This window comes from Coregonus lavaretus, assembly GCF_964263955.1.
Source record: "Coregonus lavaretus genome assembly, contig: SUPER_35_unloc_1, whole genome shotgun sequence".
In the NCBI taxonomy this organism is placed as follows: domain Eukaryota; kingdom Metazoa; phylum Chordata; class Actinopteri; order Salmoniformes; family Salmonidae; genus Coregonus; species Coregonus lavaretus.
This window is the reverse complement of record NW_028167181.1, coordinates 6,973,142-6,993,714: the sequence shown is the minus strand read 5'-3', so window position 1 is coordinate 6,993,714 and position 20,573 is coordinate 6,973,142. Positions and strand designations below refer to the sequence as shown.

Here is a 20,573-nt window from a genome sequence, read left to right as displayed (position 1 = left end):
TGCCACTTGCTTCCCTGTAACGAAAATAAATTATCGTTTTAAAATGTTCCAACTATTTGTATTTTCCCGCTAACCCATTTCAGTTCGCTATTCAATATCTTTAACAGTTCTCTCTGATTCGGCCCCAATCAATAAAACAAATGCTTGATATCGTTGATCAGCATACATGACATTCCTACCATCTGAACTTATTTATTGTCTCTCCCCCCCCCCCCTCTCCTGCTCCTTCCTACATTATGGGGGAGGCGCGGGAAACTTCCCTACAATCTTCCTTCTTAGGAAATAATGTCATTCGTACTTGTAATATATTTTCATAGACCTATCTAATGCAACTTTTAATACACGTAAAAAAACTCTCTCTCTCCACCCATTCCTTATTGAATAAGTGTGTCTTCCTAGTTACCCCATAACCACGCCTCAAATCTTTTATTCAGCATTTAACCAACCAAATACTAAGTAGTATCCGGTTATCATTTATACCCGCCGTTGAATTCCCTCATACACACATATTTCACCTTATGCCATTCAAATGCCCAACACGACAGAATAGTTCAATGCAACTCTCTATTGGTTTTTCAAGTCGCTCCGGACCAGAGCGTCTGCCAACTGACCAAAAATGCAAATATTCTCTACTTTCTCACTCATTACGTACGTCTACGTTTGAGTGCGAAAGTTCATACACATGCATTTACATTTTTTTACATTTTAGTGATTTTGCAGACGCTCCTATCCAGAGCGACTTACATGAGCAATTAGGGTTAAGTGCCTTGCTTAAGGGCACATCGACAGATTTTTTCACCTAGTCGGTTCGGGGATTAGAACCAGCGACCTTTCGGTTACTGGCACAACGCTCTTACCCACTAAGCTACCTGCCGCCCATCGTTGGACTTTATAGATACCTCTCAAATAATCGCTTTGTGGTGTTTTTAGCCAATTCTTAATTGACACAAATAATTTTTTCAACCATTTTACCCGTTGAACCAAAAAAATTGACTGTCCTCCTCCTTTTCTTTACCCATGCAGTCACGATGGTTAAATATTCCTTTGTTCCCGTTAAAGCATTTTTGCGCTTAAAAAAACACACTCGCTGTCTCCAGCCCCTCCTTTTGCTGTTTTTTTTAAAAAATTTGCTCCACAGTTGATATGCATTTGCGTAATCATATTTTCTAACTTTGCAACATCGAGATGCCCAATAAATCCATACCTCTTCTCCCAAATGGATCCATAAAACATATTTCTTCGATCTCTTTAGAAGATGTCTTTCCCATGGTGGAACAATAAGAAATCCCCCCCCCCCCCCCCCTTTTTGTTTTTTAAATAATTCACTCCCGAATTATTTTCGTAGGAGCTAATATCTTAGTGCGCCTCTTGCTTTTGTAATTAACCATTTAAAGTTATTTAACCCCTAACCCAGAGTTTCTATTTAAAACTCCGGTTATGAAAAGAGTAAGTTACCCAATTTTTCTCACGCGACCTATTTTTTGCTCCTTCCTTGAAATAATGATCACGTCTCCCGATGGATTAAGTCTCACACATATACGACCTTATCATCTGCCAAACTTGTTTGCAAAGTTCTAGCAAATGCCCAGTCGCATATGCTACTCCCGACACATCCATCTCATACGATGATAATTATTTCCCTGTTTATACTGAACATTGCAATTCGTACAATGACAATATTAACTAGTTTACATTTGTGATTGCAATTCACTCCATGTCATTTCGGACTAGTTTACATTTGTGATTGCAATTCACTCCATGTCATTTCGGACTAGTTTACATTTGTGATTGCAATTCACTCCATGTCATTTCGGACTAGTTTATTTTTGTAATAGCTATTTACCTAGGATCAATTGCGGACCCTCCCTGTTTCGTAATAATTATTACTTTGGTAACTATTTTCTGCCCTCTCTCACTCTCTCATACAAGTTCAAATCATTTTACCAAAATCCATGAATAAAAATTACTGACCTTTTCCTCGCAGTCTGGATTAAAATGCTTTTTCAAACTTGTTAACGTCTTTATCGTTCATAAAGAGTAATCACCGGCCTGTTTATAACCTTAACGTCGAAGGCCAGGACTCTTTTACGGATGCTATCACCCGCCCGTGCACGGATTTCGGTGTCTTTAGAACGATAAAGATGGATTAAGCTCCGCTTCGAAGGACCAATCTGTCATGTGAATTTCTATCTCTAATTCAACCTAAGCTTGAATCATTACCAGAGGTTGTAAGGCTCTGGTTTTAATCATCAATGATTCAAGGTCCATAACCACGGAGAAGGATTTTTTGTATGTTTATTCATGGAGAGAGCTCTGCCGCTAAAACCACATACATACTGTTTTTATACTTCTTGACAAACAAAGGCACTATGCTCCTCCCACCTTTAGGTGGCTTTCTTAAACAGTTCCCGCCTCCTCCTTTACCCTTGAATGTTTAGTACCCCCTCTGTTAGTGGGTTGACACTACATGATAATTCGAATATCGTATACACATTTCTACTGTATTTGGTGTGAAATCTTTTAGTCATTATTTTTAATACACAAATTAATCTATCAATTGAACCAGAAAAAAACAGCAAGTGGTGTGTCTCGCATCCTCTTCCATCTCTGATCCTAATTGGAGAGCCATGACCCTAGTTAGCAATGCCTTATGGGGATTGGAGTTCTTTGGGGTGGTATTTAGGAGGTGATGGCTATTTCAAGGTTCACTCTACTGATTGTGCCACACTAGACACACCAAACCAAAGTATCTGATGATGATACAGAAGTCAGAAGTTAAAACTTAAGTTGACCTGAATATTTTATTTGAAATCACAAATATATTTTTTGCACTTTGACCCTTCATCTACTCGTCTAGGTAGGGGTAATGAACTTGTAAAAATACAACCCAGTACAAAAAAATTTGACATGTATGATGTTCTGGGTAAATTTGACCTTCACTTTGACCTTGACCTTTATAACTCTTGAATGGTGTGTCCTAGAAACAAGCTGCTTCCTGCACAGAGGCTGAGCAACACTGATCTGAAGTGGAGTAAAGGTTAAATAAAACGGAGTTGCTGAGGATCTGACTTTTCCCTGACCATTTTTTCTCCGGACTAAAGATCCCGAAACTTCTGCTCATGTGCGGATCACGTTCTGCTCATGTGTTTATTCTCTCCTTGCTCTACTCTTAGAGAACAGGCAACTCTGGTGAATAGTGCTGTTTAATAAAGATGGATCAAAGCTGAATCAATGTCTGCAAGATCACATAATGAACCGACTATAATAGCATAATATTACATTACCGTAAGACAAAAACACCACCGCATTTTTCTCTCATGTGGCCAAAACTTAACAGGGCCACTAGGCAAAATACACAGGTAGGCTATGCTACAGTTTGTTAACACCATCTGCTCTAACATTCACTCAATGTAGGCTAGTTCGAAACAACACCGTATAACTCAAGAAGATCGAACTGATTGAGATTAAATGGTTGGTATGCAGATACTGCATGGATGTTTCACCGGTATAACTTGAAGAATTATCATTCTCGATTGACAGTGAGAAATGTGAAGGGAAGGAGAACTACATTGTTTTTAGAAGAAATGGTCCGGGAAAAGTCAGATCCTTAGCCACAGCCTAAATAAAAAAGGTTAACAAAAATTTGTACAAAATAAAATAATAATAATAATAACAACAATGAAAAAATGACCCAGAACATCAATCTTATATAGTATTTTCTAACATAACAGAAGGGTTAAGTAAAATATTATTTCTAAACTGTTTCACTTCTAGTTCAAGTGCAACATGTATCTAACAATTGAACCACAAAGTCAACTACCTAGGTTGCATTTATTAGGGCACACCGTAGCAAAAGGTTTTAAAACATGCTTCAACAGAAAATGAAAACAAGTGGTTCTTATTGGACAAGTCCAGGTAGTCTCTCCCTGTATCTGTGTGTTTTCTTCCATTTGGTGCCTAATAAATATGAACCCCTGACTCAATTTACAGGGCCACACTGTTCTCCACATTGTTGGGATTCAGGTAGGTGTATGACAGGGGCAAAGAGACATTCCTGCCTTGGATTTCAAAGTTGTATCTCTTCAGCATATCTTGAGTTTCATGAATCAGTTCCAGAGGAGTCTTTTCGCTGAAGTGATCCTGATAGCCATTTCCAAGAGCGACCTAAGGAGGCAAGAGAGTTGATGAAATGTGAAATAACATAGAAACTGTTGTTTCATGAACCACTGATGAAATTTTAATTATGAATACTAAGGAAACGATTTGATTGGGATTGTCATTAAATGTTTTAACATCATAGAATATACTGTTTTTAATACAGTTTCTCTCATATACTCACATAGTCAGTGGACTGCTTGCTCAGAAGGTACACCACTGCCATGCCATTGACGGTGGTGTTGATGTCAGGGAAGGTGTCGTATATGATGAATGGTGGCCATTATCGCTGTCAACAAAAGAAGTCTGCTCATACTGAACATTGATCATAAGGTTTATTCAGATCACAAGCTTCAGCATGAGTTTACAGACACGCGTTTGTCCGGAGAGCAGTGTCGTCCAATTTTCATGTCTGCTCTGACCTATCTTCTTCGTGTACCCCTATTTATAACCAATGCAACAAGATGGCTCCCTCTGCTGGCCAGTTTACAATACACTTCCTGTCTATTATATGTTACATTATACTAACAACCAACATTCCATTTCGTCATGAAAAACATTTAACAAAGGCATAATCTTCAGATACGATATTCCCCCCTTTCGAGACGAAATAAACGTCTCGAAAACAAACAGAATAAGATTATGACTATTAACCATTTATCTCATTGAATATTCTTAACCTTAAACCCAAAAACATTCTCCTCTAGAGTGTAAATACCTTTCTATGAAATACCTGTTTATGAAGTGTAAATACATTACTATGACCCATGAAGAAATCTCTATGGAGTGTAAATACATTACTATGACATATGAACAACTGTTTATGAAGTATGAACACATTACTATGAATTATGAATAAATATCTATGGAGTGTGAGAGCGAAAAACTGTCCAGCAGCCATCCATCCATATCAATCAAGACAGTAAAATTCTCTCACCGTCCCTCTGCCCCAGGCAACCACCGTCGGTACTCCAGATAACCTCATAACTCATGTAAATGCATTTGAAACTATGATGTAATTACATACCCATGTAAACAAAATCCTATCCATAAATATCCACTCTCAGGCTGGTCAACCCATAGGACCTGAAAGGGAATCTCTCCCTGCTTAAACATTCTGTCCCTAACCCCATCGAAACAAACAAAAGCATCTACGATCCTCATCTGCATTCAATAACCTCAAACATAATTATACTAAAATCAATACCTAAGAATATGACACAATTATGTATTACACATGTCTATATTTCATTGCAGACACTGGAATGTAGTCCACTACACTTCCTCTTCCTGTAGTGTCCTCTTCCAATGGACTTGTTGATGATGGAATCAGCCACACCATCCTTGTTTCCTCTCCTCCAGTCATATTGTCCCTTCATATTGTCTTTGTTTGAGTATTCCAATCTCCACATGTTCTCCCACATGTTCTCCCACATGCTTCTGGAATGACAAGAAAATAACCGACCAAACAGTATCCTTTGCAAAACAACCACTTTCAAATTAAACCTCCATTTCACCTAAGAATTTAAAAAATGATACATAAATGATGCATGAATCACATTATCCATTCCCCCCTTTGATTCATAAATCATACTAAAAATTATACTAATATTGAAAAAACAATTTGAAAAATCATCAAATAATCCAAAATGATATTTATCCCTCAGTTCCACTTGTCCATCTTTATCCAGATCAGGAACAGTCCACACCGGCATCTGAGTGTTGTCTCCAGGCACCACTTCTCCAACCTATCTCAATCTCATAACTTTCTCAAAAGTCAGTACAAACATCACACAGTGTTATCAAAGCTTAAACTATAATCTGACCCATCACTGCCCCTACTGGCCTAATTGATATTGCAACCAAATCCTTTCAAATGCATCCCTTACAATGCATCCATAACCCCAGTGATATTATCTGAACTATCTGGACTCACAGTAATACACTAATATTTATCAATATTATCTTCCCAAATGTTACACCATACCATGAATGAAGTCCCCCCTTCTCCCTTAAACTTATTCTTCAATGATAGGCTTGAAGACTATGACATGTCGCCATGTGTCTGCTAAATGACTGAAATGTAAATGTAATGTCACCCTTTTAACCCTAGATTTAGCTGTGTCCAATGCTATCCCTCTTATAATGGTAAAACCTCATATGGAAGCTTCAACGTTGACCTGTAACAACATCCTATCCCCATAGGGTAAGAATATACTCTATCATAATTTCCCCTTATCCTCTAAAATTCCCATAGTCACATTGTCAGTCAAAAGCTAATCTTTTAACCATCAAAGTCCTGCTCTTCTTACTACCTGATATATAAAAAGTAACCTATTATTTGTCATTACTACCCTTAAGGTCATGCTTATCCAAAGTTATCATCTAACATCCCAATCTGATCTTTCCATAAACATACCCCTTTCCTCATATGTTTTATTAGAATAAACACAACTTTTAGCCCTCAATATTTCACCTGAACACTTCAGGTTTCCACTGTTACCTGACTTTACATCTAACAATTCCCAATAGGATAATTCATTTACCCAAGAACACTTAAACCCTACTGTTTTGACAACAACATTATTTTATCTGTCAATGACTGTTGCCAATTCCACAGTTATGACAAAGCTCAAAACTGATCCACACCTGACAGAGGCTGCGCAACCGTCTAACAGGTCCTGGATGGAATTCTCAACAGACATGGACCCTCAAGATTCCTCACTGATTCTTACAGAATGAGTTAATCTATCTCTAATTTTCACAACAGAGGAACGAGCAGCACTGATCAGATGCCCCCCCCCTCTGTCATCAAAATCAAAAGACCCCATACTGCAGCTTCCATGATGAATCTCTATTCTCCATTTCAGATTAATCTATATTGTTTCTATCTGCTCTATTTTAACCCCATTCGTACCATAACCTCCTGAGTCCCTCTTGCTACCTCTTTAATTTCAGAACAATTGTTGTCAGTATCCTACTCCTATATTTGCTATTGCCATAGTATCATTAATCCCTTCCAAAGTTACCCTTAAAGTAGTTGATTTAGCTGCTGTATCAACCCTAATTACTTCTAGTGCAAAATTTCCCATTATCCTCTGTGTATTATCTACTGTTGGAGTGACTACTGTCCATTCAGTTCTACTCCTCCTGAACTCCCTCAATGACTGTGAAAACTTCCACAGACTTCAAATCTTCCATTATAAGCGTTACTTTATGAATTACATTGCCCTTTAACCAATAATTCCTAACTGAAACAAATTCTAATGCTTGCCCTAAATAAGTACACATATATTCTCCCTGACCTTTCTCTGTAACATTACGCAACATCAGTGAACAGTCACTCCTAACCCTCTTCCAAACTATACCTCCTGATTATAACAAAATACACCTATAATGACCTTGATCTCCCTACTGGACAGTGTCATTCATTACTGTTCTCTCTCTGTCTTACTACTAACTTTGAAACTTAGCTTACTGTCTCAGAGTCCCTTCAACCTAGCCTACCCCTAACTTATTTTAATCTAATCTTTTCTCTCATAACATTTAAAACCTTTTCCCCTGATCTATTGACAAAATCTCTTACCACCAAATTTTTAGAATATGTGATTGGGAAAGTTCCCCACCTGCTTCTGACTCATTACACACAGACTTGGCAAAACCGACTAAACACCTTTTAGCCTAACCTCAAATCTCTTAGTGTAAGAATGTAACCCAAAATATCAGTCACCCCTATTAAGTTTATTTTCCCAGACAGATTGTCTAACATGTAATCTAATACATTATCATCCTTCCTATGATATTATCTTTTAAGCAAATGATTCCCAAAAAACCCTACTTCTTAAAATATTCTACCAGACAGTCAGTATGCCTCTGATTGAACACTTAAATTTACACCATGCATCTCTTCCCAACACTGCCATAACAGCATCTTCTAATATTAGTATGTCTCTTTTACTTCCTCTTTGACTTTTATAGCAGAGCTCAATTGATTCCCTAAGAGTAATTAAACTATTTTACTACTTCCAATCCCTATCCTAACCTAATTAGTTTATTTTACAGAGTGATATGTTTAACCTCTTTAGACTGAACCCAGATAAGTTTTCCCCTATTCACTATCACTTCTAATGGTCAGTTGTTTCAACTGTTAGCTATTTCCTCTTCTTCTCTAATCGATGCTCTCAGCAATGCACCCCCCTTCATCTCTTCTAGAACAGGTGATCTTCACTTTCTCCTTCATCTTCCTTAAAAATGTTCTCCGTTCTTCCTCCTAACTTGTTGGATGAACAGGTAAAGTACCCAATCTGTCCATAATTATACTAATCTTCTGAAAGTTGCTGAAAGTGTAGCTGAAATATTCCTCCTTCTTTGTTCTTCTCCCTCTCCAATTCTGTGTCTGTCCAGAAACTGGCGATCGATATGGAACATCTGGTCCCCCCTTGATTGGTACAATTGCCTTTGATATTGTTCAGTAGAAGCTGTAACAGTGATTGTTGATTTGATTCACTCTGATTCTTCATAACCAACACTTATTTTCTTCTTCTCCACCACCAGTTATAAGTTGTATTTGATAGAGTTTTCTTCGTCCGTTTCTTCTCGTTGTGAACCTATCAGTATTCTTCCAAAGGTTATCTTCTAAGTTCTGTTCTTGAAATATCATCTTCCATCATCTTCTTACTTTTCTTCATCAGAACTCGAATATCTTGTCTCCTTCTGCGTTCAACTTTCATCAGAGATCAAGTCTCCAGTATCCTTCTTTCCTCTCTTGCCACTTCCTTCTGATCACAGAGTCATCTCCCATGCATGACCTCTCATCATCATCATCCTCTTCTCCTTAAGTTCCCAAACATCTCGGTTTTCTTCCGTCTTCTGAATTCATCTTCATCGTTGTTTCTGACTTTGATTACTTTGATTAAAAAATGACTATTTTAATCAATTTTCCCCTATACCAAGCCCTTTATATTCCTTTATTGTGAACTATCCTATTTTAGACTGTATAAGTTATATAGGCTTCCCCCCTTAAATTATTAATATAACCCTAACAACCTTCAAAAAAAATAAATAAAAATTTTTTTTCCTCCTCCCAAAAAAATTAAATAAAATAAAATATGAATATTAAAAACATTCAATTAAATGCCTTATTCAAAAACCCTTTAATTAAAAATAAAAACCCATTAAAAACTCAATTAAAAATTATGAATAATTTAAAACCAATTTTTTTTATTCCTATATCACCAATTTATCAATTAGTGTTGAGTATATTACCACAACCCATCAAATGCAAGTAAATGCAAGTTAGTAATCTTCAGACTAAAATACCCATAAACAAAGCCTAACCTTCAATACTACAATACTCCAATTCCCATAACCCCTTGCTCCATTAGCTCTAATTATCATAAATTTACAGAATAATCCTCAATCCATCCTGGATTCCCAACACATCTGTAATTAAACCCCAGTGATGCACATAGCCTCCAAAATGTAACTTTTATTGAAATAGAATTTGCCAAGCCCCTTGTAAAATCGTCATAACATCACATATCCTGTTAGGGAAAGATTTTGTAACCATAATCAGTACCAAAACCTTTTTTTGACTTGATCCTCTGCCACGTGACGTGATCACTTCCTGTATCTCCTCACTCCCCCTCTCTCCTGTCTCTCATGACAAGGGACAAAGACACAAGAACAGCTTTTAGTAGTTCATGCCATCACCGAGTATTTCCAACCATTCAATATTCATTCGTTCTACGTTATTCACTCTAAGACTAAACTCAGAACTAAATAGATCGCTCAAAAACATTATGTTAATCCGTTATTTAATTATTTAATTAAATGTATTATAATCCGCTACCATATATCTAATTTATAAATTCAATAGGCTACAAAACAAGTTTCATCTTTAACCAATCTTTAAACTAGAATACTCGTGCTAAAATCTCTCTGTCTGTGTGTTTCTCCGTCTCCCTACAGCCCCCATGTGTTGTTTTGCAGAATCCCACGCATGCGCAAATATCATTTATTACATAGATCGCTCCAAAACATTTCATTTAATTTTAATCGTCTTTTAATTTAATTAATTATACTCCGTCAACATATATTTGATTTATAACTTTACCCCATCTTGCCAAATAGTTTCCCGTCCGACCAACAGCCGTTTAACACCTAAGAGATTTTTTCCCAAAATCTCTCTTATTCTGTGACTATTATCCCTTGCCGCGTCACATGGGACCTATGACCCTTACCCATAATGCCGTGCTTTGTAGACTTAGCACATAACCACATGTTGTAGTTTTTAGCCCCGTAAAATCACGCATGCGCAAATATCATTTTAACCTCATACTTCAGCATCCCCTCATGGTGCCGTAAAACAAAACGTTCCCTAATCTCATGCCATAAACTCCCCTTTCTGTAGTGTCGCAACATTAAACGCATGCGCACAACCATTCAAAAACCCCTTTTCACCGTGGAAGAAAGATTCTCTCTTCTCTCTCCCCAAACAGAATAATACCAGTCCAGCTGTAATTCCCATTTCCCCCTTATAGTCAAACAACATTTACCAGCGCTCACAAAACATATAACCTGACTTACAAACACATAAACAAGTTTAAGAGACTTTCACCCGTCGCAACGGAATCTCTAAGGATACGTTAGCATGTAGCACGCAACACAATTAGCCTTTAGCTTAGCCTAAGGTACACCATAGCATGATTCACACTTTAGCCTTACAAAGCAACGATGTACCACGTGGCCTGAAACAATCCAGCCTTAGCTTCAGCCTCTAGCCAACAGCGGCCTACTACACAAATCAATATCCTGCACCGTGGCCAAATAAATAATCGTCCAATTCTCCCCGTCTAACTTTATGCTGCCTTGAAAGATGAATCTCATATCAAGCGGTTATCCCCAAACCAATTTCCCGTCGACCAGAGGAGGAGTATAACATAGCTACAACCATTCACTTCATAATTCCCGCTTAAGAAATCAACCTGCCAAAGCCTAACACTTCACACAGGATTTGTAGCCCACTTAATAATAATAATAATTATTATTACAAGTCGCCTCGTTTCGAGGTCTTTTCCGTATTCCCGGTGCCCTAATTATGCAGATATCTCCCAACATATATTCTCTACCAATCCATTTGTACAATCCATTGTTGTAAACAGCGTTTACACATCAACCAAATTTAAAATATTTTCGTTCAGACTCCCAGTTAACAGCCATAACGCCACCTGAGGCCGGGTCATAATGGAACATCCCTTCAATGTACCCAAGTCATATCCAATCCAACAAACTCCGAAGCGGTAAGAACACACTCACCCTTTTTCGGCCATGCTTCAGAGAGAGTTAGGCCGGCGGTTGACTGAAACAAAGAGGAGACGCAAACCCATGCCCCACGTTGGGCGCCATTATGTCGTATATGATGAATGGTGGCCATTATCGCTGTCAACAAAAGAAGTCTGCTCATACTGAACATTGATCATAAGGTTTATTCAGATCACAAGCTTCAGCATGAGTTTACAGACACGCGTTTGTCCGGAGAGCAGTGTCGTCCAATTTTCATGTCTGCTCTGACCTATCTTCTTCGTGTACCCCTATTTATAACCAATGCAACAAGATGGCTCCCTCTGCTGGCCAGTTTACAATACACTTCCTGTCTATTATATGTTACATTATACTAACAACCAACATTCCATTTCGTCATGAAAAACATTTAACAAAGGCATAATCTTCAGATACGATAAAGGTCTTCAGCATGGTGCTCTCAGTACACTGCCCCTTAGTGGTGGGAGGAGGCTGTTGCAGGGAGATGGGGAAGTTGGGCATCCAGCCGCCAAAATCAAACTGGAATGACAATGGCAAAATAGATCAAACCACTTTGCTTTTCCAATATAATAGATCAGAAACACATCAAACTAAAATCACACAATAGGTTTCATTACCTGCCCATTGTTGACTGCAGCATGTTGGACAGACACTGTGAAGATCACCATGGTGTTAAACTTGACCAGCTCTGTCACTGAACTGAAAGACTGAGGGATTCCTGCATGGAGAATGTACAATAAACCATTTCATTCAGACACTGTATTGACATTTTGCAAATTATCCGGGATATAGTTTGGGAATGTTAACCATGAAAGGGAAGTTGACCTAAAATCCAGAAATTCCCAAGTGATTCGATACATTGAAACTAGTTTGTAGGAGTTTGCAATCTCCCCCTCTCTCTCCCTGTAGTGCCGAACACAGACAGCTGCAAAAACAGGTCACATGATGCATTATGTATCATTGTACACTGCTCACTTTGCTTCGTTGTCAGTGAATGAGTCAATCAGAAATCTGTGAATTGTGGACAAATGCTTTGTTTTATTGAAAGCGTACGGCCGAATAAGCAATTTTTTGTGGAATGTTAATTGATTATCTACCTAGCAACTACTTTGCTCTATTCTGATTGGTCAGATGTTTGTTAATTGTTGGAAGTAAACAGGAAGTGCAGCAGTTGATGTGTGGTTGTAACCATGTTCAGTTGATGATTAAATCTACAAAAGAGTAATCGTCTCCATCCAGTTTGTATCCACAGACTCATCCATCCACCATTGGAAGAACCCTGAAACTACATTAGTGTCAGCAGCGGTGCTATTGTCTTGGCAGTTTTGTGTTTTTGCTGGTTATTTTTCCATGGACATTGTGGATACCGTCACCAGCTAGCACTAGGATAAAGGACTAATCTGGACAGCTGGTAAGAGCTAGTTACTATCTTTTTCTGAGATATTTAGAGGATTACTGCAGTTTTTGTCACTTTTGCAAAAATGTTTAAGCCTTTTTGCCAACCTGTTGCTACTTTCTTGGAACAACGTGTCTGAAACAGAATCTCTGAACAACAATGGCCCTGAACCTCTGGCTAATGCTAAACAAGCTGGACTTTTGGACAATTCTAATCAAGCTGGACATTTGGACAATCAGTGGTGGAAAAAGTACCCAATTGTCATACTTAAGTAAAAGTATAGATGCCTTAATAGAAAGTTACTCAAGTAAAAGTGAAAGTCACCCAGTAAAAAAGTCTAAAAGTATTTGGTTTTAAATATACTTAAGTATCAAAAGTAAATGGAATTGCTAAAATATACTTAAGTATCAAAAGTATAAATAATTTCAAATTCCTTATATTAAGTAAAGCAGATGGCACCATTTTCTTGTTTTTAAAAATGTACAGATGGCCAGGGGCACACTCCAACACTCAGACATTATTTACAAAATATACATTTGTGTTTAGTTGGTCCGCCAGACCATAGGCAGTAGGGATGACCACATGTTCTCTTGATACGTGCGTGAATTTCACAATTTTCCTGTCCTGCTAAGCATTCAAAATGTAATGTCGTTTGCTTGCTGGTCTCGTCGCTTTGAAGTGGCTGTGCAGGCTATGTACAATCTGCCAGATATGGAGTTGGACATGTGCTAGCCTCAGTATTGCCCACACACCTAGCTGATTCAGCATTCTTCTACTGGGATAGCCTTTCGCCAATGGTTCAGAAGACCTACTCAGTTGTCAAGACCAAACTCAAGGAAGTCTTTGGCCCCAAGCACTGTCTTCCATTCTTTCAGACAAATGCGAATGCTCGCCCTAGGAAGCCTGGTGAGAGCTTGAATGTGTACAGTGATGACATCACTCGTTGGTTCTAGAGGCCTTCCCAGACTATGACCATAAGGCACAGGAGGGGGAGAAGTTTCACCAATTCGCGGCTGGATTGGACCCTGCCTTGCAGGCGAAGATTCATGAAAATGGAGCGGAGGACATCGGTGATGCACTGCTAGTCGCAAGTTGCTTTGAAAGAGCATGTGCAGCTCTCCAACTACATGCTACATACCCGCCAGTGGCACAGACCCCAGACTAGGTTGCAATGGTTCCTTCTAATGACAGGGATGAGAAGCTCATTCATGCTGTGAAACAGCTGACTCTCACTGTGGATGGCCTGAAGAATGAGGTACGCCAGCTACAGGAGGAAAACCAGAACCTCACACAGCGTTTAGCCTTCTGGGCCGACAGGACCTGCACCCCATCCAATGATGCTGCCAGTAGAGCACTTGGCTTCTCACCAGACCATCAAACTCAACATCCATCATGAGCCTACGACGTGGCCGTGGCCCAGAGTGTCACCGTCAGTAACTTCCTGCCTCTCCAGAGTACTGCCAAGGCCAGCGTGATTGGGACTCTGATGGTGGAAGCTGTCGCTACTACTCTCTAGACTACCCACCAAGAGTTCACTACCCAGACTACAGGCACCAGTCTGATGCAAGGGACAGATGACACAACAGCCCGAGTCCACCTCCAAGGAGAGAAGGATAGGTAAGCCCTCACTACAGGCGCAGTGTATACTTCCAGTCCCCTGACAGACATAGGCAGCCTAACGTGTCTGGTTCCACACAGCAGGGAAACGATCACTAGGAGCAAACTTCAGCCAATGCACTAGAGCTCCCTGTTGACACCCCACAATTCAAAATCGAAAGTGACAAGATGGCTTCCGCAGAGCGCGTTTCAGCTAACATTCTTGCCATCTGAGGATTTCAGAACTTCACATCCAGCGCTGAAAAAGCGCCCCAAGAAGACATCCTTTGCGTTCGCTCGCTCTGTCAATGGACAATGTTTGGACGTTCCCTGGACTTTGTCAGTAGGCATTTCCCCTAGGGAAAGAATGTCTCAAGCATGAGTTTCAAGTTGTCAGAGGGGCCCACCATCCAGTGATACTGGGCTGGGATTTCCTGCAGCAACACCTACTGGATATCGCTGCACTCCCTGTGAATATAGATGAATTTTCTTTGTGCTACTTGGCTACCTGCCAAAAATGTTTCTGTTTTTACTTTTAATAACCGTTTAATCAATCAATCTGCATTTAACACATTTTACCAACGTCTTAGTTCCCCCCCCCCCCCCGCACCCCCCCTCGCTCAACCTTTTCACCCTGGACGCTTTATCTGCACATGGTTCTACAGGACCTCCACCAGCCGAAAAAGGTAAGTAGTAACATTAACACTAAGCCATCTAAAAGCAGTCGCTGTACTCATAATATACAGGAGAACTATCGCCTTATGGTGAGGATAGTCCTGTTGCAAGCGCAGCTTCAGATGCAATCGTTAGGCAAGGGCAATTTAAGTGTAGGAAAGGATGAAATAGCGTCTGTGCCACCAGTAAGTACAGATATTAATATAAATCCCCCCGCACAGTACCCGCAGTGTTATGATGAGTTTCTGGTATTGAGAAGTTCAAGATGCAAGAATTTACATAGACATTCTGTGGAGATTTTATACCAAGTATTTATTGGATCACGAGCTCGTGGGTTCATCTAACAAACGGACTTTGTCCTTCGTCAGTTGAACTGCCCACACATACAAATCTAACCTCCTTTATACTCTTGGTTATACTCCCTTTCACATACATCTGGCAACCATCATAGCACTCCCTTTCTCTGTTGTTATTACCCTAAACATCAGTAATCTCCTTTGACATAATGGTATGTAGACTTTCTGTCTCCTAACCACTTATCTAGTAACTCTAACCTGTTCCCCACGATACTATGACATGACATCATTACACCATCAAAACATCATATCACGCAGCCAGACTATCTTCTCAAGGCTTCTGGAAAGAAATGCTGTCGGCATGCTCAACCGGTGTCGCTCATTCAGCCGACAGAAACTTTAAACCGGTTCTCCCCATTAAGCAATATGGTGGCAGAAATTGCTTTTATAATGTTTATCTAGTGTATCTATTCATTTAACTTAAAGTCACAATGTACTAATGAGACTTGTTCCCTCTGCTAGAACACTTCCCATTTGTCTACGTGACGGACTCATGGTTCTAGACTTACAGCCAAATGCTGTTATTCCATATCCTGTTATTCAGCAGTAGACTGAACTAAGCTGTGAGAGACGAGCAAGACAAATGGTTTCGGTTCCTTTTTAGAAACAGTGTCGAGACAAGACCTCACCACAGGCCAACCACAGTTTCTCAGTTCCATAGTCCTTTGACTGTACATTAGGGTCACCAACCAGTGCTTCCTCATGGCTATAGTTCTGTCTGGTTGTCACAACCCAAAGGGAGGTTGTACTCTTCTAATAAAAGCTGAGACCCAACTCTTTTTCATTGGGCTCTTAACTATGCACCTGTTGTGTGATTGTTGACCGCTCCAGAATTGCAATTCTTATAATAAAATAAGTTGTTTGAAGAATATACAGTCTCTGAATGTTCCTAAGTGGCTGAGTTACAGTTTTGACTTTAATGTATTCTGTATTTCATTTTCAATAAAATTGCAAAAAAAATTGAAAACATGTTTTCACTTTGTCATTATTGGTATTGTGTGTAGATGGGTGAGAAAATAATTATATTTAATCCATTTTGAATTACAGCTGTAACACAACAACGTGGAATAAGCCAAGGGGTACGAATACTTTCTTTCTGAAGGCACTTTATGTGCTTGTGGTGCAGGATTACTTTTCAAAGTACATCAACCTCTACGCCATGAAAGACCAGCACTCTACAATTGTGGACAAGTGTCTCTTCAAGAACTTTGTCAGCAAACATGGCATACCAGAGACCTTGAACACTGACCAAGGACATCAGTTTGAGTCCGACATCGTCCGAGACCTTTGCCAGTTGCTGGGAGTTAAGAAGACCAGAACCAGCCCCTATCATCCACAATGTGATGGGATGGTGGAACAATTTCAAATCAGACACTCATCGATCAGCTGGCCAAGACACTGCCTCAACAGCCTGGTGACAAGTGCTTAAACCAACTTGCCCTGGCCTACAACACCAGCACTCACTCTACAATGGGTTTCAGCGTCTTCTGTCTGACACATGGTTAAGAAGCGAAGATGCCATCCAAACTACTGTTCCCCGCTGGACCGCAGCGGTCCGTCTCTACAGCGGGATCGCCAGCAGATTATGCAGCTCAACTCACCGACAAGGTCCAGTCTGCCCTTGGATCTGCCACACAGAACAAAGAACATGCTCACTTTCAACAAAAACGCAACTACGACAAGAATGTCATGCACATTCCCTACAACCCAGGAGACATTGTGTGCCTTAAAGACCCTACAACATCACATCAGAAGCTTTCACAACACTGGAAAGGACCCTTTGAGGTAATGGAGTGCCTTGGATCTACAGAAGAGGACCCTGGTGTAACCTACAGGATCAGGTACCTGCTGGACCAATCTAACAAGACCCAAGTGATCCACTAAAACCGTTTAAGACCGTACACCTCAACTGTACCCCGACATGGAACGAATGAGCCTGTGGAACACTTACCTGCACCTCCTTGACCTCTGACCCTGACAGCCCAGGTGCCTTACCCTTCAGGTCCTCAAGACCCTGTGAGACATGGGAGCGCTACTTACCTGAGCTGTCCCTGGATCCCTCTGTGCCCCACCAGGCCCCTCATCAGGCCCCTTGTCAGGACCCCTCTGTCCGGCCCAGGCCATTAGACATTGACCGACCTGACCCCTCAGTAGACCAGATGTCTACACCCCAACCAGCAGTACTGGAGCAAAGTTCCTCTGAGCGCCCAGGTCGCCACCGAGTTAGTCTCTTAAGTGACAGGGTAGTCTATGTACTGAAGTGAGAAGACTACAGATCTTTGGACCTCCAGCAGTATTTTTTTCTTATTGAGTGTAGAAACGGGGACGTTTCTCTAGGGGGAGGCGGGAAGAAATGTAAGATTATTGTATGAGAGTTATTATTATTTTCAAAGCCACTGTTGTTAGTTCTAAAATGTGGTGAATCAGTTGTTTGGAATTGGAATGGTAATGGATTATCTACCTCACAACTACTTTGTGCTATTCTGATTGGTCAGATGTTTGCTAATTGTTGGAAGAGAACAGGAAGAATGGCAGTTCATGCATGCTTGTAACAGTGTTCAGTTGAAGATTAAATCTACAAAAGAGTAATCAGTCTCCATCCCGTTTGTATCCACAAAGAGAGTCATCCATCCACCATTGAAAGAACCATCAAACTACATTAGTTTCTGTAACCATGTTTCCATCCACAGTTTTTATGTAAGTCATACCGTATAAAACAATAATAAAGACAGCTGTAACGGAAACAGGATAAATATTGAGGGGTTTATTCTGGTGACATGATGATAGATGCTTGACTGCCGTTTGACAAATACAAATATTCTCGCTCTTATCCATAATATTCTCATTCTTTTTTAAATTGTTTTAATTTCACCTTTATTTAACCAGGTAAGCCAGTTGAGAACAAGTTCTCATTTACAACTGCGACTACCCGCACTGTATCTGCCAGCTGTTGGCTAGAGCTTACGTGTCAAGACCAGAGTAGGCACATTTGCTATTTAACGCAGCAGTTTTTGTGAAAACTATCGATAGTTAAAAATGTGATGGAAACACATTGAACTTTAGATTTTTATTTTTTATGAAAACTTAAGCGAAAAAGTTAATTTTGTCATCATGCACTGATTCATTTTTAAATCCGCAACAAGTCCATTTGGTGGAAACGTCACTGGTGGGAAAATGTGAGAAGAAAAAAATAAGTGGGGATTTTAGAATATTCACATGAAAATCTGATGCCAATTGGTTGCAAACCTAGATACTGTATGGAATCACTTGGGATTTTCTGGATATTACGTTTATTATCAGAAATATTAAATCAACAAATCAGATCTGTACTTTTGTATTGCACTGATGTGGTATTATGATTAAGAGTTGAGAAAGCGGTAGTGTGTCTTTTTAAAATGAGAAAAGTGTAACCTGTGCTGGTTTCGGCCAGGAACCCATGGAAGAAGATATCCTTGATCCAGTTCTGCAGTTCACAGTCCTTCTGGACGTCTGAGTCACAGGTGTAGTAGTGACCAATCACTCTCTGAACAAACCTATACAAAACCACAGGACAACATCAGGTATTAGCCAAACACTATGACAAAACACAGCAGGGACGTTCCATCAGTTAGGTGCCTTATGAGTAGTGTAACTTGGTGATTTTTTAAAATTTATTTAACCACATTTTTACATTCTGTCATAAAGAGCACGTTAAACTTCATTTTTTTTTATCATCAAGAGGTTATTAAATAAAAAAATACTATAGTAAGTGGCTATTAAGTGACTAACAAAGTAACAGGGTTGACCGTAAGTGTTTTGACGATTTTATCTTAAATCAGCCATAAATCTCGAGGTGACAGGGGGAATGGAAGCTTGTTGTGTGCAACATGGAGGGGCAATTGAATGTAAGCTTCATTGTGAAAACATTTCTAGCCTATCTATGGGTAACTGGGTTGATGTGTTATGCTCGGCCCGCACACCTGCTTTTACACTACGATTTGACTAGATGTTCAATGTTTCTTTATGAAAAAAATATTTTTAAAAAAGGAATCGTTTCACCATTTTAAAAAGCGAGTTCAGTTCACCTAACACGATTGACCTTAAAATGAGGAACAGGTTTTATTTTTACCTTAAAATGAATCACTAATCATGTGAAATATATAATAATCTTCAGAAATTACTTTGTCAAAGCAACAAAATAACTAAAGCTTTAAAATGGTGAAAACTTGGAGACATTTTGAGGTTAAGTGGGTTAACATCTTCCTAGAAGTCACAGAGAATGCACAGAGGGACATGTCAAAATGCTGAATTTCTGCACTTTTTAGCAAGACTTTATTCATATTAAAAAATGTATTGAATTTTCCATGAGGTCTATTTAATATAGCTTTAGTATAACAGGCTTTTAAAATATCAAAGGGACACAAAAGGCACTCATTTCATGGAACGACCCAGCACTGATATTATGGGCAACATTGTCAGTGCAAAAAACACAGTAAACCTCATTATAATCTGGCAGCTGATTTACTTTGGGGGAAGGAGTAGACTAGAGTTAACTAGAGTTTAGTAAACCGAGCAATGCAAAAATGTAGTTGCATGAACTAGCCACCTTATAACGCACAAATCAAATTATAATGAAGTTTACGATATTTCTTTGACAGATCTGGGCATTTTTTTATTACCACAAAACTCTATAGACCTGTACACAAACTACCTGTGAACAATGTCCCACATCTTGAGTCCATCTTCCCTGTAGAAGAAGTTGGGGATTGACTCCAGACCGCGTGCTGTGATGTCCTCCGGCATACAGAGGGAGCTGTAGGTCAACGAGGCCACCGCTTTCTTCAGGAACTCCATCATCCCTGGACCTCCAATACTTGCATTCTTCAAGATGGGTTAAAGGGATAGTTCACCTTTTTTATCGTGGCATAATCTATTTCACCGATTAAAATAATATCCATCCTTGTCTAAAGTATTTAGTTTTTGACAGTATTGAGTTTTTTCCCCCAAAATATGCTGTTTCCATCAAGCCTGTTGGGTAATTAATCTGCATAAAATGGTTGGATGGAAACATGGTTTATGTAACCAGCGAGAAC

At 39.5% G+C, this 20,573-nt stretch overlaps 1 protein-coding gene across 1 annotated transcript in view; it reads right to left on the bottom strand.

Moving 5' to 3' along the window:
* Positions 1-3,798: 3,798 nt before the first annotated feature.
* The window catches only part of LOC311110032 (hydroperoxide isomerase ALOXE3-like), a 40,412-nt gene continuing 23,637 nt past the window's right edge, over positions 3,799-20,573 (bottom strand). The window contains exons 12-17 of the mRNA XM_084188562.1: positions 20,192-20,361; positions 18,913-19,034; positions 12,096-12,196; positions 11,902-11,997; positions 4,340-4,414; positions 3,799-4,164 (exon numbers count right to left, since the gene is read on the bottom strand). Coding sequence (XP_084044688.1) covers positions 3,985-4,164; positions 4,340-4,414; positions 11,902-11,997; positions 12,096-12,196; positions 18,913-19,034; positions 20,192-20,361 — 744 coding nt within the window. The 3' untranslated portion in view covers positions 3,799-3,984. The remainder of the gene's footprint in view (positions 4,165-4,339; positions 4,415-11,901; positions 11,998-12,095; positions 12,197-18,912; positions 19,035-20,191; positions 20,362-20,573) is intronic.